Source organism: Pelobates fuscus, chromosome 7, assembly GCF_036172605.1.
Source record: "Pelobates fuscus isolate aPelFus1 chromosome 7, aPelFus1.pri, whole genome shotgun sequence".
NCBI lineage: Eukaryota > Metazoa > Chordata > Amphibia > Anura > Pelobatidae > Pelobates > Pelobates fuscus.
In genome coordinates this window covers 53,147,446-53,173,178 of record NC_086323.1, presented here as the reverse complement: position 1 = coordinate 53,173,178, position 25,733 = coordinate 53,147,446, and the positions used below count along the sequence as shown (strand labels likewise).

General features: G+C 38.7%; 1 protein-coding gene across 10 annotated transcripts in view; it reads right to left on the bottom strand.

Annotated features, from left to right (window-relative positions):
* The window catches only part of RASAL2 (RAS protein activator like 2), a 287,911-nt gene that overhangs the window by 81,084 nt on the left and 181,094 nt on the right, over positions 1 to 25,733 (bottom strand). Inside the window, exon 1 of one of the 10 annotated variants that reach the window (XM_063428268.1) lies at positions 20,168 to 20,413. The exons of 8 other annotated variants lie outside the window; for them this stretch is intronic. In XM_063428268.1, coding sequence (XP_063284338.1) covers positions 20,168 to 20,180 — 13 coding nt within the window. In that variant the 5' untranslated portion in view covers positions 20,181 to 20,413. Of the gene's footprint in view, positions 1 to 904; positions 1,361 to 20,167; positions 20,414 to 25,733 lie in introns of those variants that run through there. One more of the 10 variants, XM_063428267.1, reaches the window with a different exon arrangement.

The following is a 25,733-nucleotide window of genomic DNA, read 5'->3' as shown; positions in this document are numbered from 1 at the left end:
TTACAAAAGAGTCAAGAATTCCATGCATGATCAGGATCTATCATGCTGGGTATGGATTTTAGACTCTGTTGGCTGAAGATGACAGGAACTGATACCAATTGACAAGTCAGGTCTTCATATTGACATATATTGACAGTGAGAAAAGAGAGCTATATTTAAAGAACAGAGTTGCTTAGGGCATCATGCGTATGTTGAAATAAAAAAATATATACATTTTTATATGTATCTAAAAAAAAACTCCCAGCAAAAAGATCAATTCAAAAGATAACCTCTAATATTTGAATACAAGCTGTTAAAAGCAACAATTATTCCACCAATTGTACAGTGCGATGGCATTTGCTGGCACTATATACATAAAATAATAACAATTCACGCAAAATTACATCATGGGGTTATTCACCAAAATGAGGATTAATTAAAACGGACAGGAGAATCATAACACATAGGCCGCAATAGCCAAGCTAGAAATGTTTACAGTTTGGCTACTTTAGTCTAAAAGCCTGTTTAATTACTTGTGTCTAATATTTGCTAATCCCTTATCATTTCAGTACAGTTGCTAGTTTGATGAATAACCCCAAGCAAGGTTCTTAATTTATCACAAACAAACTTACTTATTTACTTGTATTACTATCTGAACAGCATGAACATATTCCACAGCACTTTATGAGTTTGCAGTGGGGGATATAAAAGTCCAAAAATAAATGACAAATTAAGGTGAACAAGAAGTGAATGGGGGCCTAGTGCTTACAATATAAAGGTCCTCAGAGCTACAACCAATTATTTACATCAATCATACACAAAAATAACAAGTAGGAAAAACATTTAAAAAATTTAAACTGGACTAAATTGAGGAATCTAGTCTACTAACTGTCTAGGTGTTTGTTTGTTTTTTAAAGTGCCATACCAAGAAATGACAGGAGACTCCTCTCTTCCTCAGTGCTGCTGTCCAACCATTCTGCTTCTGCTGGCGATAGGAAACTCATGCTTTTTCTTTCTGAAAAAAAGCTTTCCCACGTGGAGAACGAAGGGCTTCCTGCTGTAACCAGAGCTCAAGCAGCACAGAGCAGGTTGATCTGCTCAGCTGCGTGGTAACAGATCGCTTTGAAGAATCAATGTTTAAAAGTCCCAAAGCATTATTAAGAACAAGAGGAGTAGGCCTCGTTTAACGGTTACATGCTGCACAAACCACTTGGTGACATGGCTGGAAGTAAACAGGGCTTTGAAACGATTGTTGATTGATCTTTATATCCAAAACGGAAAGAAAATTAATGCAGAAGATTTGAATAATTTCTCTCTCGGCTGAATGCAAGGGCTTGTAAATGGTCCTATTCATGTGTTAGAGCTGGAAAATGCTGGCTCAACTATTTCCAAGCAAGTAGGAGATAGAAGCATAAGCCTCTCCCGATGCACTCTATATTGGGCTGAAGCAATCTCTCCTGCAAGGTTCATCAATCTCTGATTAGGAAGCACTGGATGCTCCTTTCCTCCCTCCTTTCCTTAGCCAATCTTCTTCCCCCTTGCAGCCCCTACCTAGCTTGTGACGGATGCATTGATCGGCAATAATGGAATCTGCAGTTTGCTGCCAAGAGTAAAATTAGGGGCTATTCCAGTGCACACTCATGATAAGTACGAACTGGACTGGTTGTATGCCCAGCCTGGCTTCCGGTCCTGATGCCCAGTGGGAACAGTAGGCTGGGGAGTGCTAATGGGGGAGGAGAGAGTCTCTGCACTGCTTGGTTTGCACAGTAGTATTTCATTTAAACAGGGACAGAAGCCTGGTTGAGTTTGGTTGTAGAGTAAGTGCAATGCTTGCTGTACAGAAATTAGCTTTGAAATTCACATTGCAGGTGGCACTATATGTCTGGGACAATGACCTGCAATGCAGTATCAGGGTTCTTGGATAAAATGAGGGGGCTTTCTAATTGTCAATCCTAGTAACTCCACACACCTCCCTTTTCTTAAATGAACAGATCATAACTAAACTGCATGTACAAATAAAACTGTAAATATTGTTAGAACTAAAATAAATTTAAATATTACAATACACAATACAATATCAAAAGATATTTATTCCTTACAGGTGTTAAAAACGAAACCTCAATAATTAGAATTAACCCTTTGTGTACTAGTTGACCTCCAATCTAGAATGTAAGCTCAAGCTCAGCCCACTGTCTTTATATGCCCTCAAAGTGCTTCAGAAAACATTGGCGCTGTCTGTGCTCTAAGAGAACTCACATTTTATGCATCACAAGATACACCAACACAAAGTATTTACACATGAATTTAAACTGTATACATAACTTATTTTAATCATTAACTCTTCAAGCACTTATCACAAGTGACTTTATGCATATCCACTCAAACTTCCCTTCTTGGGACCCACATTTCCAATGTCTCCCGGTCTCTAGAAGCTAAAGACATTTGAAGTTTGAGACTTTACCTCACTGCAATATATCTCACATTAAATGGACACTTCAGGCACCCAGACCACTTCTGCCCATTGGAGTGGTCTGGGTGCCAACTCCCACTACCCTTAACCCGGCAAATGTGTAATTACTGCAGTTTTTATAAACTTCAATAATTACCTTGCGGGGTTAACTCCTCCTCTAGTGGCTGTCTACTAGATAGCCACTAGAGGGCACTTCCTGGTCTATAGCACTGGTTTTCTGTGCTATAGCATCGCTGAACGTCCTCATGCGGTGTGAGGACCTCCAGCTTCGCTAAAATCCCCATAGGAAAACATTTGCAATGCGCCTGCATGGCATTGACGCGCATGCACATTAGGTCTCCCCTGCCGGCAGACGTGATCAGTCTCCCCGCAGTGTGAGGACCTCCAGCGTCGCTAAAATCCCTATAGGAAAGCATTTTCAATGCTTTCCTATAGAGAGGTCTAATGCGCCTGCGCGGCATTGCCGCACATGCGCATTAGGTCTCCTCTGCCGGCTGACGTGATGAAGGGGAGGAGCATGAGCGGAGGAAGAAGCAGCGATGTGGGACATGTCGCTGCTTCTGGTAAGTCACTGAAGGGGTTTTCACCTCCGGGGATGGGAGGTGGGAGGGAGAGAGGACCTGCAGTACCAGGAAAACAAATTGTTTTCCTGGCACTGGAGAGTCTCTTAGCATTGGTTTGTAATTAAATATGTACTTTACTTTTGTAACGAAACTACATAATTTTTGTTCAAAATCACTTGATCAATCACATCCAATACAATGATTCACCCATAATTATTCCAAATCGCTGCCTGTACCTCCAAATACACCCCTTAATGCAAAAGTGTCTCCTTAGGCCATTTGTAAGGATGAATAACTCTAATGGCCCCAAGGGGGTAAAAAAAAACAAAAAAAAAAACACTAAACAATTCAACAGAGCAGGGCTTACAATCTCACAAATTACAAACTACTAAAAACAATTAAGAATGTTATCCTTGTCTAATTATCTTGGAAAATATCACTACAATACAGCCCTGCAACCCAACAACAATAGCCATTTTCTTGTGGTGGTGGGGAGGGTCATTAGGAGGATAAAAATAAAATTCAAAGTAACCTTTTATGTTTCCCCAAACGGAATTTCAATCAGTTCTAATTACACTTTCAGAGCAGTTGGAGGGATATTGACATGGTTGTTGTTCCTGGTCACACAGGCTTGCAAGCATTTCATTTACTGGCTCAGCAGGAGAAAGAACACAGCCCTGGACTGAGTGACGTCATTGTGTTGGCCTTATGAACACACCGTCCTTCCCTCCCAATCACCCACCCAGCTAAGCGGATTAGACAAAAAGGACTTTGGCTCTTGGTTTGGTTTTCAGGATTTATTTAATTGTCCCAAAAGCTAAGTGCCAATCACTCCTTATGGTCCTGGGCAAAACTGCTTGAGAATCATGGGACATTAATATTAAAAAAAATGTCACCTAATGAGCTTTTGACTGATTAGCAGATATAAATAAAACGACAGCCTGTCTTGCCTGGACTGCCTCACTAACTGGTTTTATTCTCAAGCAGGCATGAAAACAGAGCTCTACAACCCAGATTGCACTTGATAGCTGGTGACCGTTAAAAACCACCCATCATGGTTAAATGCTCTATTATAATATCAGGAGATAGAGAACAGATGCTTTCACTCTGCATGTGCATTGACTTACCATAAGGTGTCTATTATACATCACACAGAAAGGTGTCTGGGCTCCAAGTGGTTACTTGGATCAACTGTTATTTTTTTACCTGTGCAAGTTAAATTATAAAGAAGATTAAAAAGATTATAGAAATGGACAGGCTTACAAAACTAGGTTATACTTGGGGGTATATAATCACAATTTTAAAACCATTTTGAAACATTTTGTCTATAATTCATTGTAATTAAAATTTGATAATTTACACATCTGTAATGCCCATAGTCATCTAGTTTAATATGTTAATGGTTATTTTTTGTCCTGGTTAATTGTCCATCCTCCAGCTATATGATAATGAGAATGTCAAAAGGCTAAAGCGTGTATGTTTATAAGGTAAACGTAGCCTAAGCTGGCAGCAATGTACTCCTACAGAATTCCTGTTGAGACCATGGTCAGGTGGTATGTTAGCAGACAAACACATGGAATAAAAGATAAAGGAAAATAAAACTGTAGTGAAACTACTCCAGAATTAAGCTTTATACAAAGAAAGTATATGTAATTTATGTGACTGAGTCTAGTTCCCCTTTATAGTATGATGGGAGTGATTCTGGTAACATCCCAAGTGTGTTTTGAGGTCGTTCCCATCGGTGCGGTGTCCAGGTCCTCCAGACCCTGCGGCTAAACAAGGGTAGGGCCCTCTGCTGGTCCTGAAGCTATGTAAGATTTTCCTTGGTGACCATGAGAAACCTGGGGTAAGACTGTTGTTAGGAAAGTCCCTGTCGTCAAGCTGGTCTACTCAAAGATAAATATGTGTGTTTTTGTCCTTAATTGGTGCACTGTTTCTCACCAGAGAAGCCAGGCCTTGTCTCAAGTAGAGTTTGTCTTTCACTAAGGCCTGCACACTTGCCGTTACAACCTATACCACTGCCTTTATCATAACCAAGTCCACGGCAAATGGTTTCTGATATATCTGACAGCAAGTTTTGTTTGTCTTGTTTAGTGCCTCGGGCAATAAAATGCAATAAAGACATGTAATGTTGTAAGTAAGATGCAATATAGCAAGTATTGGCTAACCAACTTGACATCGTGGTGGTTAACAAAGAACAGAAGAGTGTAGTTGAGGTGGATGTGACAATACTCAGCGACTATAACATGTGAAAGTGTTCAAATACCAAGAACTGAAAGAATAGAAAAGATGTGCAAAGTGAAGGCAGTGGTAGTCCCACTTGTGATGGAGCACTCTGGGCTGAGACTCACAATTGGGAGTTCAACAAATTTCAGGTGGGACATCGGAGATCGCTGTCCAGAAGAGTGCAGTTCTAGGAACAGCTAAGATATTGCGCTGACCTCGCAGACTCCCAGGCCTCTGGTAGAGGACCCATGCATAAGTAATAAATATACCACCCAGAAGGGGCGAGAAAACCTCGCTCTACCATTCCCTCCTCCTTTCTCTCACTATTTATTGTTGCATTAACTACATAACTCTGGGGATTGAGTGTTATTTTCATAAATACTACAAAGCTAATGTTTAAATGGCGGAAAATTTGAATCCAAAGACAGATTTTTTTTAATTCTCTAACATTTTCATCATTTCTTGAGGCATGGTAATTTGCAACAGACTTTATTTAGGACCTTGCTCACAAAAAACTAGCTAAACAGGACTATATTTGCAGTAAAGTGTTCATACTGCACAATAAACAGTAAACTGTATAGATTAACAGTGATAAAACAATTCAGGCTAATACAAAAACATATCATCCACTGTAGGTATCCAAAAAGCTGCCCCTTGATATCAATGTTTAAATGTTATAGTGTCAGATACCTAAGTGAAATGCACACAAAAAAAAACTAATTCAAATAGAGCATTCAATAAAATAAAATAAAATATAATTAACTAATATAAACATCTGCTAGTCAAACATTATTGCCAAACAATGACTAGAAATATGTCACTGATTTCTGATCATTGCGTTATTACAGTCTGTTCGTTTTAGCTTTATGTTTGCAGCATTCAACCCATTATTATTGTTACGGGTACAATTACAATAGTGGAAATGATAAATTCTAATGTCTGTGGTTTAGCTACGATCAATATGTTCCTAACAGGAAGAATGATGACAAATAAATGCACTTTCCCAAACACTCTTTGTAAAGGAACATTTTAACCCTTTTTCATAAAACCCACAAATGAAGCTATTTAGATGATAAGATGCTATCAGCCTCTAAGAGTTTGTATCGAGATACATTGTTAAGCTAAAGGAAAAGAGCACAGTCCAGTGAACAAGGCCTCAATAGAGTACTGTCCTTTTTGGTATTGCCAGAATGCATAATGTGCAGGTCTTTTCCCATACAGCGGTGATTGGTCAATATGAATTATTGATGATTTCATCAGCCAAGGTTTTCATAATTGGAAATCCAAAATGTCTATATCCAACTATATCCATGTTGCCTAAAAGATTATTTTTATTATTTAAAAGTGCTATTTAGACCCAAACACTGGCAGACAATAAGACATACTGATCTGTGCAAGGATCAAGGCAAAAACTACACAGACTGTATGTCAGGTGTGTAAACGGTTTGTATGAGGTTAAAATATCACACACGGTATGTCATGCAGCATGTTTAGCAATATAGATACATTAATACTGTCAAAGAATGTAACTGTTGAAAATAAAGTAATCAAAGTAAACAGAGGAACGAGAGGAAAAAACAAAAAAAAAAACCCCCACTAAAAGAGCTCTCATTGATTTCTTACAGCATTGGTGTTAACTGCATCTTCAGCAGGTTTTGTTAGTTCCCAAAGGCACAAGAATTAGTTATACAAACACTTTGATCCTGCATAAAATTGCCAATATGTTACAGAGGACAAATCAAACAGAAATCCATATGGTATAAAATGTGTACGTGTCTATTGTGTTCAAGGCAATAATACTAGAAAATGTATTTCTAAAGTAATAACACGCCTAATAACTCCTTTACAAAATGTAAGTAGCCAATGTACAGTATTAAGCTGCAAGTGTAACAGAATAGAGACTCGGCAGTGAAGTGAGAGGCATATCTCACATAATTTGACTTTAGCCTCGATTTTGGGTAAACTTTTCAAATGATTGATATTTTTGGATACACTTAAAATGATTTAAAAAAAATGTAAATATACTTTTTAAATAATTTTTTAAAGATTTTAATATTTTGAAAATATTTTAAAACTTTATCCAAATATATTAAACAATTTAATATTTATGGATAAGCTGTTCAAATGGAGGCCTTCAATTGCTAATCAACATTGCAACATACACACTCTATTCGCAACATCATTAAAGGCTGATTTCATGATGCACCCGGAATGTAGGCTGAAAAGGTTTGACCTATGCGATCGCTAGCGCCATGTGTAAATCAACCCTGGTTTCGTCCCACACTTGTGTTCTATGATCTATACAGTAAAGCAGTAGATTTATGAACAAAGGTATACATCAACACAAAATATGGGACATGAACCAATTAGGAATGAATGACAGACTGTCTATATAGCTCTGTAAGGAATAAGGAAGAGTGGATATAAAATCAGTGGGTAAATAGTCACCAACTGGTATATATTTCTCCAAAGGTTTCTTCATCTGACTTAGAAACTTCCCAAGTGTAATTAATAGGAACCTGCCTAAAGTTGCTTCATATCACTGTACACTACTTGACAGGCGTCTTCTATGTAAGGAGGGACAGACTGCAGCACACTCATTTTTACCCCAGGAAGAAGCTGAATGTGCAATGTGTAGCGCTATAAAGCAGGAGTCTGTCTTAGATCACTGTACTAAGAAAGGAAGAAAAAGAAAAGTTTCCCTGAGAAGACCTACGATAGATTGTGTTAGATCTCTCTTTCAGAGAAATACTGATGATCAGTGAGACACTGAGGGATTTGTATTCATTAAACTGTGAAGAGGACTAAGGGAGACAGGATTGCTAGCTAGCAAGGGGTTACCTTTCCTGCGTTCCAGAGGAAGGAACTTATATTTAATTTAGGACATTGGCTGCTTCGTCTCCTCTCATTTGTATATGCAAGTGCAGTGATATAAATATTCATTGCACAGAACTGTCATTTGGAGGAAAGCATTTTTCATTATATAATGACGATGCAAACGGAAATACTGGCAAAGAAGTTGAAAACGAACATGCATAATTACCCCTCTCTGGCATGACACTGACAAGTTTTTCAACTTGTTATTTTTATTCTTGCAGGTAGTGCATATTTATAGCAGACTATAGAAACAGCACAGGCAGGAGATAACCTTCTCCCTGTCTCTTCCTAAACCTCAATTTTTTTTTTTTTTGGCTTAAAAAAAACAAAACCAAAAACCCCCCACAAAACAATACATAGACATATTGATAAAATAATAATTTGTTGGGCTCCTAGCAGTAACATGACTTAGAATATATGGTAAAGCTGCTTTATATGATGCAGAAATGCAAATTAGATGCTCCTAGAAAAACTGACCACTCGCCCCCCAAGCCCCCCCCCAAAAATCTACAGAATTAAATTAAGTTACATTGACTTAATATATTTTATGGATTTGTTTTTCTACATAAAGATATCGCTTAAACAGTAGTGAGAAATTCCTCTCTATTAAGCAAAATGGTTTTCAAAATATTCTATGGGTGCTCAAAAATGTTTAATGAGACGATAGACACCCAGACCACACTCTCTCATTGGACAGTCCCAGTCCCCTTAACCCTGCGCAATGTAAAATATTGAAAAATTTGATCAACTGCAATGCTTACATTAAAGGGATAAGACTGCCTCTAGTGGCTGTCTACTAGACAGCCACTACAGGTGCTTCCTGCAGTTTCACAGAGTTTGACTGGATAGAGGTAAGTATTAAAATGGTTATTTAACCCTTGGTTAGGGAGAGTGTGTGTGTGTGGGGGGGGGGGGGACACAACAATCACTTTAGGAGTACACTTTTGTATTCCTAACGCTATAGTGTTCCTTTAAGTTGACTTAATCCAACATTTTACTTTTTCTGAATGGGGACAGCTAGAAGTTTAAACCTTTTCATTCTTATACTGATGCGGTTTTACAGTAAACTGGGAATTGTAAAGAAATTAGGCACATTTTCTGGAAAAAAAAAACTATTCTCCATGATATGTTTTGGCCAAATAATTGTAAATTCCGCTTTATTAAATATACTTCAAACATAAATAATCTGCACAAAGGCAGCCCATTGAGTTACAGTATTTATCCAAGGTACTACAGCAAGGAAAGATGATATGCCCTGAAGTTGAAGTTCTGACCACTTAAAGGGACACTGTAGGCACTATAATAATTTCCTTTCATAGAAATGGTTATAGTGCCTGGAGTCCTCTGGCACTGTCTCTCCATCCAGTGTTAAACAGATTTTACCAGGTTAACACTGGAGGTATGGCTAAGGCAGAGATTACACATGAAAAATGGTCAGAGTTGTGGCAACTAACATTTAATGTGGATAAGTGCAAGATAATGCATCTTGGACGTAAAAACCCAAGGTCAGAGTATAGAATATTTGATAGATTCCTAACCTCAAAATCGGTGGAAAGGGATTTAGGGGTGATTATTTCTGAGGACTTAAAGGTAGGCAGACAATGTAATAGAGCTAGCAGAATGCTTGGTTGTATAGGGAGAGGTATTAGCAGTAGAAAGAGGGAAGTGCTCATACCATTGTACAGAGAGTTCAGAGAAAGGCTACTAAACTGGTTCATGGATTGCAGGATAAAACTTACCAGGAAAGGTTAAAGGATATTAACATGTATAGCTTGGAGGAAAGACGAGACAGGGGGGATATGATAGAAACATTTAAATACATAAAGGGAATCAACACAGTAAAGGAGGAGACTATATTTAAAAGAAGAAAAACTACCACAACAAGAGGACATAGTCTTAAATTAGAGGGGCAAAGGTTTAAAAATAATATCAGGGAGTAATACTTTACTGAGAGACTAGTGGATGCATGGATTAGCCTTCCAGCTGAAGTGGTAGAGGTTAACACAGTGAAGGAGTTTAAGCATGCGTGGGATAGGCATAAGGCTATCCTAGCTATAAGACAAGGCCAGGAACTAATGAAAGTATTTATAAAATTGAGCAGACTAGATGGGCCGAATGGTTCTTATCTGCCGTCACATTCTATGTTTTTATGTTGGCAATTTATAAATAATAGTACTAATACGGGTAGACTGTTCTCATCTCATTCTTCTAGCAAACATCTTAAACCTGCTTAAATGAGAAACAATAAAATGACTCAGGCAAATTCTCTCTGAACATTGTAAGTACAAAGACTTCCTCTGTAATGTGCATGTTGGGTGGTGGCTGTTTTTTGGGAAGTGTCCTTGTAATATTCTGGTTTCTTTGTTACTGCCAAAATAATCACCCACATGTGACAATGGAGAATGACTCAACCTGTGCACTAAATGTAACCAATGTAAATGTGATCATTGTGTAATTGGAGGTGCTCTTTTTGACCTGACGCTACGATGTCTAGAAGGTCAGTTCCAGGTTGCATCATATATAATTACGGAGGGAGGTGTTGGCAGTTTTATCACCTCAACTTTACCTTTCTCCTAATGTTGCCTCTATCAGAATTTGATCCTTCCTTTCTTTATTTCTTTTTTTTTTTACATTTTGTTTGCCGTGCATGTAAGTACATCAGTGCCTGCATTGACACAACAGCTTTGAAAGGCGCATTTGTATACAACAGAATAAAACATTGGTGTAGCATGAGTAAATTTGGCACTTTTTGTTATATAATGATTCAAGGTACAGCATAGCGTTTGAGTCAACTTTGAACCTGGTACGCGTCAGTGTAATGATTCGGTAAACATGTAAACGTAAACAGAAGAAGCCGAATCATGTTGAAGTAGCCTAGTGTTATCGGTTTTGTGGTCCAATGGGAGTGTATGTGTGCTGCCTGGAAGTGAGGCTAGTTAGAGTGAGAAACTTCTCTATGTGTGAGACATGTCGTGAAACAATAAGATAAAACATAACATAGAACATAACATTCTGCGATGTCATAGCGAGTGATGGCATTGAGGGCGAAATGTTTACTCGTGATATAATAGGCCTTTCTTTATTTCTGATCTATTTCTTTTTAAAACATAAGAAAGTAGTGAATAATTTGTCTTATACAGGTTTCCTACACTTGAAAATGGTGGCGCTCAAGGCAAGCTCCACTCCCTCTGTCAAGTTAACAAAGAGTGAAACTTACCGTAAGCCCCTTTGTCACGACTGACAAATATAGGATAAATACATAAGACAAAGCAGTTTCTCCTCCTTTGTCTTGTTTTAAAAATAAATCGATCAGAAATGAAGAACGGATTTTGAAAGAGGTAGAGAAGGAGGAAACAATAGGAGAAAGGAAAGTATGAGGTGACAGAGCCACTTTAACTTTGAAGAACAGGCTGCTGGACGGGAGCTTAATTCAAAAGGAGCAAAATCTATTCACTTCAAATTCACATTTGAAAACCTTTCAAATGCCTCACATTATTTGAGGTCATTTAGATACACTACACAGATTTAGGGTTTTTATTTATTTAATTTCAGTTTGATAGATTTTACCTTTTTTCCAGTGGGAAAATGGGTAGTGATTGATTTATGCTATTTTGGTAGAAGTCAATTTGTCTGTGAACCATATGACAATGTAAATGTATGCTGGATGCATCTGCAAGATGGAAAATGATCAACTCTTGCACTCCCAAAACAATTCAAACAGAGAAGATTAAAGGGACACTATAGTCACCTGAACAACTTTAGCTTAATGAAGCAGTTTTGGTGTATGGAACATGCCCCTGCAGCCTCACTGCTCAATCCTCTGCCATTTAGGAGTTAAATCCCTTTGTTTATGAACCCTAGTCACACCTCCCTGCATGTGACTTGCACAGCCTTCCATAAACACTTCCTGTAAAGAGAGCCCTATTTAGGCTTTCTTTATTGCAAGTTCTGTTTAATTAAGATTTTCTTATCCCCTGGTATGTTAATAGCTTGCTAGACCCTGCAAGAGCCTCCTGTATGTGATTAAAGTTCAATTTAGAGATTTAGATACAATTATTTAAGGTAAATTACATCTGTTTGAAAGTGAAACCAGTTTTTTTTTCATGCAGGCTCTGTCAATCATAGCCAAGGGAGGTGTGGCTAGGGCTGCATAAACAGAAACAAAGTGATTTAACTCCTAAATGACAGTGAATTGAGCAGTGAAATTGCAGGGGAATGATCTATACACTAAAACTGCTTTATTTAGCTAAAATAATTTAGGTGCCTATAGTGTTCCTTTAAGAACAAAAATTCAGAGTGGTCAATTTAACATAAAATTTCTATCTACATTTTACATAGAAAAGTCATGCACTTTCCAGTCCCATCATCTTTTAGGCACCTACTACATTAATCCCTTCAGGACCAAACTTCTGGAATAAAAGGGTATCATGACATGTCACACATGTCATGTGTCCTTAAGGGGTTAAATAACCTGCAGTAGCGCTTGCTTGCTTTATTATTTATAAAGCGCCAGCAAATTCTGTAGCGCTGTACAATGGGTAGACTAACAGACACTTATTTGTAACCAGACAAGTTGGACGCACAATAACAGAGGGATTGAGGGCCCTGCTCAATGAACTTGCATGCTAGAGGGAGTGGGGTATAGTGACACAAAGGGTAAAAGTAGGGGTAGCAAAGTAAGTTTACGAGCCTTTGTCAGCCATCTAAGCTCTCTTTGTCGAAAGTACAGAATACATGACCAAAAAACATGGCGGTAATCAAGAACTTGTGTGCATTAACACATTTTGAAATCAAGCTGAAGTGTTGGCCATCTTAAACATGCAGTCTGAAACCGTTTTAGACCTCGTGCTCGGTCTTATTAAATAAAGTGTGCTTTTGACCAAAGAGAGCTACAGGTTGTCACACCACAAAGCAAGACATATACATTTATATATTCATTACACTAGAATACACAAGGTTAACATGTCATCTTATTTTGAGTAATAACAAATATATAGTTTCCATTACATATTTTAGAATACACATCATGATTTAATACAACCAGATTGTCATTCTCGGAAATCTGTAAAATTACATTTTGCACCTTTGCGTGTGTTCTTTTAACCATGCGGTTTATGAAAATTACAATACAAAGATTTTCATCAGCAAGTTCAAAAGTACTTTATGTATTTCATCTGTATATAAGCTCACCCCATTACATGTTTATTTTGATTATGGCTTTTAGATCCAGTAAAATTAATATATTCCTGTGGACATACTTGAAAAGAGAGTTATTTCAATATATGCATTGTGGTATGTTATTTTTTAACAGATAAACTATATTTTTAACGTTCAGTTTGCAAAATATGTAGATTAATATCTCAACATAGCAAATGCTTGCTGGAAAGTCACAACCAGGGCATTTACATTTTAACTAAGTTCTGTGAGCCAACTCAGAAGATGATTGTCTATATCAGTCAATACGGCCTCACATGTCCAGTGTGACTGGCCTTTCATGTCATGGAAAATAACTTGATTTGCAGAAATAGCATTAAAGGGATACTATACTCACCAGAACAATAATAGCTTAAAGCAGTGGTTCCGGTATCTATAGCCTGTCCCTGCAGGCTCTTCAATGTAAGTGCTGCCATTCACCTTAACAGCTATAGAGCTCTGTAGTGGTTATTCTGCCTAGTACATGTCTTTAACGGTCCAGGAGTCAATGTAGCATATTTAAATAAATTAGACCAGGGGTTTCAAACTATGAAAGTTGTAGTCCAACAACACTACAATTGTCTACAACTGCACAACTTTAATTAATCCTTAAAATGATCAGGATGAGAAATACTATTTTAATAAAAAAAATTTAATGTTCCGAAGTTGAAGAGTTTTGCAAGTAATACAAATGACATTGATGCTAAACACACTAAGGACTAGAAATTGTTTAGCTTTCATCTTTCAAAAAAAGTAAATATAAAACCATTTACCACCGGCATAAACATAAAGACACAGAAAATAAAATAAATAAAACACCCAAAAAGAACAGTAAATCTAAGTTCTTCCACGCACTGCATTTATTTATCAGTAAAAGTATGATGGGGTTGCTTTAACACAAATAGCAGACGTAAGCGCCTGGAGGTCAAAACACCACTTTGTTATGAGATCATAATAAAGACTACGACTCATTCACTTGCTATTGTCGTTTTTGCTTGTGTTCGCAGTTGTGAAAGTGAAAGGCAAGCAGGGTATTGCTCGATCACTCAATAAACGGAAACTAGCCAGGATAAAATCTGTGCATCCTGCACGTAAGGGTAAATGATTTTATATCTTAAAGTTAATCTGTCATGTAAAAAGTGAGGGATGCACAGCTCACCCATACAGTTTGCTAGTTAGCCTGTGCTAACATTTTACTTAAAATGAAAAATTCATATCAACAGGTATAAACATTCTTATTAGATGGCAGTACTGCCTGCCAATCTCAATGCCCGTGTGCACCACGGTGACTGCCTCCACCGACTGCTCCCCACGGTGATCGACACAGTTTTCATAAATACTCCTAACGGAGTCCGCTCTGGTCCTGCCACAGTCCCAAGGTTAGAAGGTGTGCAATCTTTTTAAATTCTGTTAGGTCATGTCTCATGGTTATTTATGCAATGCACTCACTATGCTGAAAGAAGAATTTATCTCCCTTCTAGTGATATGTAATGTTGCCACACTCCTTACTTTTTATAAGGCTCATATCTGCTCCCTTGGTTTATATGACAGTACCAGGTATAAAAAGCATACTGAAGAATCCATTCCTCCTGTTACACTAGCTTTTTATTTAGGAACAACACCCTTCTCTAGGCAATGTTCAAGCAAAAATTCTTCAAAATGCTAAGTAGATTGCAATCTTTTCAAACCTGGTAATTTGTGACTTCTGTCACTTAAAGGGAAAGGCACATTCCATAGCTAGCTAAAGTTAAATATTAGTTGTACTTCCCCCTCTGTCTGTTTTTTCATTCATATAAAATGTACAGTTTTTCAACATAAATTGTACAGTTCAACATTCAAAGCAAGTGTGCATGCATGCATTACGAGGGGACAAAAACATGTACAAATGATGTCAGATGCATCTTGATAAGATTGTTGTGGTTATCATCAGCACAATACAATTTGATCAATTGTTGGTCCCTACACTGAGCCGCTCACTGTTGGAAACACTTCAAAAGCATTTACATGGATTTTCATAAACCTGGCAGTATAAGCCAAAGTCCCCCAAAAAAAGTTTTTAAAAAATGAGAAAAAATAAATGAATACCATTTCTAAAACAGTAAATGATAGTGGAACAGGTAACTGTTTCTATGCCGCATTGAGCCTCAGAAAGAACACTCATTTGCAGTTACACGTTATGGACAAATGTATTGGGACACCAAACCATTACACCAACAGGGACTTTTATGACATTGCATTCTAAATACATAGACATTAAAATGTAGTTGGTCCCCACCTATGCAGCTATAACAGCTTCCACTATTCAGGCAGTGGTGTTGAATGAGAAGGCTCACAATCTCCATTCCAGTTCATCCCAAAGATGTTTGATAGGTTTGATGTCAGGGTCCTGTGTGGGCCAGTTAAATGACCACTCCACACCCCAAAAGCACTTCAGCTTGCTGAAGTGCTTTATGGGTGAGGAGTATCCTCATTTAACCCCAGTTTATAAAAGTGCTGATTTCTATTAGAAATCAGCACTTTTATAAATTAACAAGGAAACTCTCCCATGGCTGTCAAACAGCCAGGGAGGATTCCTTCCTACTTCCGTTAGCTCTCCTGAGCAAACGGAAGTGGCAGGGACGCTCTACTTAAGTGTCCCTGCCTCCCCCTCCCTCCCTCACAGACCTCAGATCAGCTAGACAGCTTCATCCCTGCACATGCGACCAGGTGCGCGCGTGCACGAACAGCCGTGCACAGTCCGGTATACGTGCACTCAACATTGTGCGCGTGCATGTGGGGACCAAGTCAGGGGCTTCTCAATGAGAATGAGAAGGTTATTTCCTTGTGAAGAGACTGAAAGTCTTTTCTGTGAAAAAAGGGGAGGGGCTTAAAAAGGCTGCATTTATAAGAACTGCAGCTTTTGTAAGCTATTTTAAACGACAAGGTGGCCCATTAGTTCCTTCCTACCCATATACATTATGTATCCAGTGTATCTGTGTGCTGGATGCGTAAGGACCTATGGGCCACCCTGTATATTCCCAATGAATACATACATAAAAATATGCATGTATGTATTTATTGGGGGTATATCTACTAAACTGTGGGGATTTTTGGTGGGGGGTTTGGAAGTGTGGAGTGGTCCTTTAAGTTAACTCAGCCAACCATGTCATTATGGGCCTTGCTTTGTGCACTGGGGCACAATGATGCTGGAATAGCAAAGGCCTTCCCCAAACTGTTCCCACAAAGATTAAAGCATAAAATTGTCCAAAATGTCTTGATATATTGAAGCATTAAGATCTCCCTTCATTGGAAGGGGCCTAGTCCAGTCACTGAAAAACAACCCCATACCATTATCCAGCCTCCCCTAAACTTTTTCAGCCAGTAACATACATGACTTGCCCACCAGACTGCAAAACCGAGAAGTGTGATTTGTCACACCACCAACGCGTGGTATTGTCCTTTACACCACCAACGCTAGGTATTGTCCTTTACCAACGCTAGGTATTGTTCTTTACACCACCAACGCCGGGTATTGTCCTTTACACCACCAACGCCGGGTATTGCCCTTTACACCACAAACGCCGGGTATTGCCCTTTACACCACAAACGGCGGGTATTGCCCTTTACACCACAAACGGCGGGTATTGCCCTTTACACCACAAACGGCGGGTATTGCCCTTTACACCACAAACGGCGGGTATTGCCCTTTACACCACAAACGGCGGGTATTGCCCTTTACACCACAAACGGCGGGTATTGCCCTTTACACCACAAACGGCGGGTATTGCCCTTTACACCACAAACGGCGGGTATTGCCCTTTACACCACAAACGGCGGGTATTGCCCTTTACACCACAAACGCCGGGTATTGCCCTTTACACCACAAACGGCGGGTATTGCCCTTTACACCACAAACGCCGGGTATTGCCCTTTACACCACAAACGCCGGGTATTGCCCTTTACACCACAAACGCCGGGTATTGCCCTTTACACCACAAACGCCGGGTATTGCCCTTTACACCACAAACGCCGGGTATTGCCCTTTACACCACAAACGCCGGGTATTGTACTTTACACCACAAACGCCGGGTATTGTACACAAATGCCAGGTATTGTCCTTTACACCACCAACGCTTGGTATTGCCCTTTACACCACCAACGCTTGGTATTGCCCTTTACACCACCAACGCTTGGTATTGCCCTTTACACCACCAACGCTTGGTATTGCCCTTTACACCACCAACGCTTGGTATTGCCCTTTACACCACCAACGCTAGGTATTGAACTTGGTGATGTGAGGCTTGCATGCAGCAACTAAGCCATGAAAACCCATTCCATGAAGCTCCTGCCACACTTTTTGTGAAATGTAAATTCCAGTGGAGCTTTGGAATTCTTCAGCTATGGAATCAGCAGAGCGTTGGCGACTTTTATCACCGTGCACCTCAGCAGTCAGTGACCCTGCTCTGCGACTTTGAGTGGCCTTCTGCTTCATGGCATTGCTGCTGTTCCTAAATGCTTCCACTTTTAAATAATACCACTTATAGTTGACTGTGGAATATCTAGCAGGGATGAAATTTCACAACCTATCAGAGTGCCATGCTTTAATTCACTGAGCTCTTCAGAACAACCAATTTTTTCCACAAATGTTTGTAAATGTAGACTGCATGGCTAAGTGCTTGAATTTATACACCTGTGGCAATGAGGTGTGTCCCAATATTTTGTCCATATAGTGTACACAAGTCTATTAAGCCAAGTAGAAAGTTATGCTAGCAACACACTGATTTGTACTGTGTGAAAAGTCTTCTGTTTACATCCACATTATAAAAAGTAGCAAATCAGGTACTTTGAAACAGATAAAGTTATTTACTAATCTATACATTGAATCTATAAATCAAAATAAGATTTACAACTTTACTCTAAAATAGACAAAGAAAACTTGGAGAAATTATCCAATTTAATAATTTTTGGCCTAAAAATTGCAGTTCCTTTCTCAGTGCTCCACAATTTCTAGTTTGGTGACTAACCATATCAATCTACTTATTTCTTTAAAACCAGGAGGCTGAGCAATTTGGTCATGCCATCATTACACAATGCTTTAAAAGACCATGCAACAAGTCCATTATAGTGCAATGAAATGGTTATGGTGTTAGGAGGCTGTAGACACAGGTTTTTAGACATTTCCTCATCATTTGTGCAAGCTTTTGCTGTGTATTATACCCTGGGACCTTGTAGTAAGGCTCCGTATATACAGGGGTACAAGAGAATGCACGATTAACAGAAGGACTGTAGCCAAATTTCTTATAGTACAATTTGCGTTCATACTGCACCCAAACTTGGATGATAGGGAAGTGAAAGGATGAAAGTTTTCGAAGCAAATTAAATCCCCAGAGCCTACTGTACCTGCACGTATAAACATGTTATTTGGAGTCTATCTGTCCCATGCTAGCCTATTAAAAAGATAATTCAACATGGGAATCGTATATGAATAAAGTAGGCAGACAGACACTATGTTGTTACTGCACTGATACACACTGAGGGAATTCCAGAACCGCAAAGTATGCAACTTCCAAGACAACCTGCCTTTCTTGCTATTGTTTACCTTGTGCTTATAATTTGAGTTAGATTCACATCTCACCAGTATCGTTTACCCTCCCTGAGCCGGACTGTCAAACACACAGGAAGTCATTCAGCAAGGCTGCCCAAAAGACAACCCCTCATAAAATGCTTTCATCAGGACTTTGAAACATCTGATACACCAGGTGAGTGAAAACTGCTCTCTAGTAGGTATGTACTATCATGTGATCACTGTGGGTGGCAGGGAATTGATGTGTATCTACAGCAAACTGGGTTTTAAAACCCTGTGAGTGCCAGTAGCAACCTTTCAAATATTGAATTGCACATTAACTTAAGAACTGTTCCAATTTTGCATTTTTAAAATAACCCACCATATAGCTCTATACAATGGTCAGACACTACACACACACACTAACTGTGGAAATTACAATTATCCACTAACTGCAATGCAAAGGCAGACAGGCTCTGTCCTTTTGGGAGCACAGTCTACAGGGAAAAGACAAATGTATTACATCAAACACTTGGCTATTTCATAGAATAGGTGCAGTGTACAAATAATACACACACATTATATGAAGTCTTTTGTGTAACACCTTAATGACCAACTACACATTGGACTACCAGGATAACACAGTGTATGTCTAATCTTGAAGGGATTAAAAGGCCCAAGGCAATGACTGGCTCAGTCAATTAGACTAATTCAGTAGTGGCCAGGCAGGGTTATCCACTGTACTGTAACAAGAGTGTAATCACTATGGCAACATACAGATAAGCTAAACGCAGTATAGTTATAACAGCTTACAACGCAAATACAGTATTCAATCAGGTTCATCTTCTATACTGAAACAATGTATCATTTGCTATAAAGAGGTGCTGCCACACCAGGACAGGTTAATCAGCTGAGTGCCTTCTCTGATTTGCCAAGCATCCACCTGGCACTAATCTCACTAATCCACTACTCTAACATGTTCTTAAAAACACCCCCTCCTCCACCCATATAAGAGTTTATGATTCTGTTTGGCTGTAGGAGTAGTAGTGTTTTATTGCATAGGATCTGTCTAGCAATAGGTATTATAGTGTGTCAGTAAGTTACAGAGAGTTTCATATTTGACCTACGCAATTCTTGGGTGACGGTTTGGTTCCGATCCATCAGATCAGAAGATTATTATGCTTTCTGATACATAAGCATAGGAAATCAGTGCACTTCCAATATCAAATCCACATATCTTAAATCTCGATAAAAATCTGTGATCTCCTTTCCCCTTTCCCCCACCCTCAACGTTTCAAAGAGAAAGCAGGACCTTACCTGTGAACTGCATGCTGTCCTATGGCTACATTGCTGGAATGACACAGAGCACAAACTCAAAGTTCCAGAACACACGTTATTAGCTTCCTGTTTGAGAGCTGCCTCCCTGCTAGGAATGCAGAAAAGCCGGAGCACCAGCCAGTCCAGCCCTCCACCACTTGGTACATCCAAACAAAAACGCTCAGTGCAAGGAGTGCAGCCTTGTCTCCAAACACTGACACTCAGACAATGTAAGCCTGCTCTTCCTCCTATACAGAGGGTGAGTGGGAACTGCAGGGAGGTGTGTGTTTGTGTGTAGGGGGGGTTGGGAGGGGGGACTACTGAAACAAATCCTTTATTTTACTGCAGTCATCTGCTAAGTGGATTGGCTGTGCCTGTTTTTATAAGTTTACACATGGTGTGTGATGTGTGCAGTGCAACAGTTTTTTCAGGTACCTTAGCTGGTGCGTTGTAACTTCAACGCTGGAAAGGAATTAAGTGCTAAAGGGAGTTTACAAAAACTGGGTAAATGTCTTATTGCATTCTGCATTCGATTGCTAAAAATATTTACATTGCAATTAACAGTAAAAGCTAAGCTGCTAAATAATCATTTGATTGTAATTCTTTAACAATGTTTGTATTTGTTAACCGTTTGGCAGTTATAATTAGCTGAGCTAAACTGTGAAAAAAAAAAAGTCAAACCGTGAATATCCCAGTTAACCACAGAAAGGGTAACAATAGTAAATGACTATATTTCACAATATATAAAACAAGTTGCTTAATGCAAGATACCGTCAGATATCCTGGATCCCAGTACAAATGTTAAATCCTTGCTCCCACACCCTCTCTCAAGTCAGTCATGTTTTACTTGTCTCTTACCCCCTATATCCATCTATATCACAGATAACATTATATGGGATGATTTGTACCTCAGAAAGTAGGCCTGTCTCAAAGCGGGTCTGTCACTTAATATGCAAAGACCCCTGATGGTGACTTTACAGCTTGGTGTCTGATGGCCACAGGGTAAGGGTGTCTGATGGGCACTGTGCAGGCAGTTTTACTTTCCTAAACCTGTCCCTCTTGGCTGCCACAATTGTCTTCCTGGTGCTTTATCTGGCAGGCATCAACGTGTTCTGCCCATCTAGTCTGCCCAATTTTCTAAATACTTTTATTAGTCCCTGGCCTTATCTTATAGTTAGGATAGCCTTATGGCTATCCCACCCATGCTTAAACTCCCTTACTGTGTTAACCTCTACCACTTCAGCTGGAAGGCTATTCCATGCATCCACGACCCTCTCAGTAAAGTAATACTTCCTGATATTATTTGTAAACCTTTGCCCCTCTAATTTAAGAGACTGTCCTATTGTTGCGGTAGTTTTTCTTATTTAAATATAGTCTCCTCCTTTACTGTGTTAAAGTATTAAAGAAAAGACTTAAAGGGACACTTTAACACCAAAACATTTTAATGAAGCAGTTTTGTTGTATAGATCATGCCCACCTTCGTGCATGTGACTTACACAGCCTCCTAAACGCTTCCTGTAAATAATCATCTAATGTTTACACTTCCTTTATTGCTAATTTTGTTTCATTTAGAGTTTAGTATCTCCTTCTCTGTTAACAGCTTGCTAGACCCCGCAGGAGCCTCTTGTATCGCATTAAAGTTTCATTTACAGAGCAGGAGATAACTTTTGAATTAAGTTACATCTGATTGAAAATTAAACCATTTTGTTTCATGCAGGATGTGAGTCACAGTCAGGGGAGGTGTGACTAGGGCAGCATAAACATAAACAAAGTAATTTAACTCCTAAATGGCAAAAAATTGAGCAGCGAGACTGCAGGGCATGATCTATACACCAAAACAGCTTAATTAAGCTAAAGTTGTTTTAGTGACTATAGTGTCCCTTTAAGGTAAGGAGAGAAGTAAGTTAAGTATAGGGTGATAGAGCCGCTTTAACGTAAATTGTCTTTAAAAAACAAACAAGCAAACAAAAAAACAACAAACACAACTTATGTCCTATTTCAAATGCGGGTCAATTTTTCCTATGAGAAACAACCACTAAAAATAAATATTACAGATTGTGCTACACTGTAAAATGGGATGCCATACTGAGAACAATAACCAAATATTAATTTTAACACCGAAAGATGCCCTGTGCCATTTTAAGATTTCTTATATCCATAGTGTAGAACGGATTACTTTTCCCCAATATATACATGCAACGGAAAGAAATCCCAGAACTTTATTTACTGAAGCATGGAAATGGAAAATTTTGGTGCAAATTAACTGGATTGGAAACATTCAAGTCAACCACGGTTTCAGTTTGGCTGCTTGGCCCTAAAATTTGTAAACCAATTTGAATTAACTTCAATTTCTGACAATTCACACTAGTGAATAACCGTGTGAATGCAGACATCAAGAACAACGAAGAGTACATTTGGGCACTGCCATTGTCTTTAATTAAAATTATACATTTCTGTACAACTGTGTATATGTTCTTACTGTATAAGGGCATAGATGTAATACAAAGAACATGTTATAATAATGGTGGAATTCACTGCCATTTGTTCACCGTGGGAACGGTATATCAAAGAAAGAAAGTTTCTGTAACAAAGGCTGTGCAACTGCATTGACACATATTGCTACTGCTATTTTCATTACATTTATTGTCTGTGCCCAGTGGATTGTGGTACTCCATGTGCTTTCTATGGCAATCTCTTATTGAAGGGTCAACCCTCCCCCCACCACTTTGCTGTGTGCCCCAGCAGGGGGGGAGCTGTAAGATCCCACACAGTGTAAGCATCATGGAAGGGAAATTTGCAATCAAACAGCATTTTGGACCTTTAACACATACTTTCACTGGGAGATATTGTGAGCCAAAAAAACAACTACAACTGCATGTAGGAGAGAAAAAAAAAACCTGTCTGTGAAAACAGCACATTTTCTGTAAAATGTGAGAACATGATAGAATTTTTAGTGAGGGGAGAGGGGAGTTAAGAAAAACAAAAAAACAAAACACAGATCTTTCCACATGCACTAAACTAGCTCTTCAGCATTTCATATCTTCGATGTCAGTGCAAATAGCAAATTCTATTTATGACGAGTTCCCACACAATTAATAATATACGACAGGTTGGTGGGGACCACATTTTTATTATATGAAGAAGCAGCAGACAAAAATAATAATTATGTGTAAGGGATATGTAATTAAGCAATTGTCATCAATTCAGTTATCTCATAAAATGAGTGGAGCTGATAGCATTTTCAGCCAGCTTTATTGACAGCGCTATTTAAAGTTTTACGTGACAATAAGCTGTCAGGGGAGACTGGCATCTGAATAACAAATATGCACATCGGTAGAGCCAACAATTTACCTGAGTAGAGCCTACTCTACCTGAGTAGGAGGCCCTAATAGAGACCGAATTGGGGAGATTTTTCATCAAATTTGCTGCGGATGAGACAGGATTGGATAATGTAACCTGTCTAAAGGCCATTCTGGTTCATATATGAATTGCCATTAATCCTTATATAAAATAAACGGATGTGTATGTTTTGTTATGCTGGATTAAACCTTTAAGGGTACGAGATGTTCCAATTGCATTGCTTTTCTCAGTGGTTAAAAAATGCTCATCTGCAATACAAATGATAAACTTTGCCCTTTTCTAATAAAGGACAACTCAGAACTGCCTTGATCTCCTAAGACTTATCCAACACGTTGGCATAGAGAAATGCCATAGAGAAATGAGCACCCACTAATACAGCAAGCATCATGTGTAAGCTGTATCTCAGCTGACAGCCATGGCAGCTAAAAGCACTTACACAGCAATAGCTGAAGGACAAGACATTGTCAATGATATTCGAGGGCATGGAGGTTAAATTGTAAAATAGCTTAACTGTAGCTAGAGTAAAATCATTTACAGATTTACTAAAGTGGATAAAAAGTAAAAATAAAATAAAAAATATCTACCATATATTACTACTAGATCAATACCTCGGTACATTCAAATCCATCTCATTCTATCAGAGGGAAATAAATATACAACATTTAAAAAAATCTTGGACTACTGAGTTCTCCACGGGTGATCTTGGCACAATCAAGGACCAGCTTTGCCACCCGCTCTAATCTCAATTAACAATGCAAGCTCTGGCTGCTCAATTCTACCCACTGCATTCCTTGTAGGTCACAGTAGCTCGACAGCAACATGTTTGTCGTTAATTGAAAACCATTTAATTCAACGCTCACCCACACAGTGATGCGTGCCCTCTATAGACCAGTTGAGAGTTTTTCCCATCTCTTTTGGTTAATAGAAGAAAAAGGCAATATTATGATCTAGTTAAATGTCAAAAACAATTCAAATAATTATAGTAGGATTAAAATTCTGCTGATAGTAATTGTTTCTACATACCTGCTAGTGATTTTAGATTTCAGCAGGGCACATTGAATGTACTGGAATGTAATAGGACAATGGACATAAAAATATAAATGTGTAATTATAATTTAAAAACGTAGTGATATACCCACAAAATGATAGATGTATCAGTTATTAAATTAGTCAGATGCTTTTTGCAACATACAGCTGGTCGTATTAAAAAATGGTTAAAATTCTATGATACTTGTTTAATTCAAGTCTTTTAAAAATCTAGGACTGCATATACCATGACTTGTATCACCTGCAAAAAGAGTAAGTCCAACATATCATGCAGTTATTTAAATAAACAAACAAATCAACTAGCCTGTCCTTCAGTGGGTCCTGGCTCAGTTCTCAAACTGGATTTAGCTCATCTTGTGCCATTACAGAGAAAGCCTAAACTATTTGCCTATCACACTGATCCCACCCAAAAGGTCAGCCCAGATCTGAAATGCAGGCTAGCTCCATCTGCAGGAGAAAGACCACAGCCCCAGACACTTGTGTGGCCAAAACAATCGTCCTGTATCTCACATGCAGAGGAAATTTGCCAGCATTTTGGATCTGGACTGCCCGTGTGGATGGGATCAGTCTGAAATGCAAATGATATAGGTTCTCTTTGTAAAGAAAGAAAGAGCCGGATTACATTTTGGGATGAGACGGGCGACAGTGCCAAGGTAGCATCGGTGCTGGAGAAAAAATAAAATGTTTGGTTCAGCCGTTTACAGCAAAGGAGGGTGAAAAAAAACGAATCCAGCTCAATGAAATTATAGTGTTACGAATACATTTCAACCATCACCATGATGTTCAATCACTAAACAGATGACACAGGGGAAAAATAAATACATTGCAATGCTTCTACTTACTGACATCAGTCTGATTATGAAGTAAATACAGCTGTAAAATACTTGTTCCGCAGGATTCACTGAATGATCTGTGGGATTTTGTGTAATGGATCATATTGTAAAACTCACACAAGTCCAGTAAAGCTGGTCTGGATTGTATTGTAAATATTTCAGATGTTTCAGGGCTATTAACAGCAGTTTGTCATGACAATACCATACCAATCCTTTTAGATCCCAAATTACAAACCTTATAGAGAAACCCATAACATCTCCTCTTACACTCCTAACATGTGAACATGTTATTTATAGAAGTTGTGTATATATTTAGGGTTATTCAC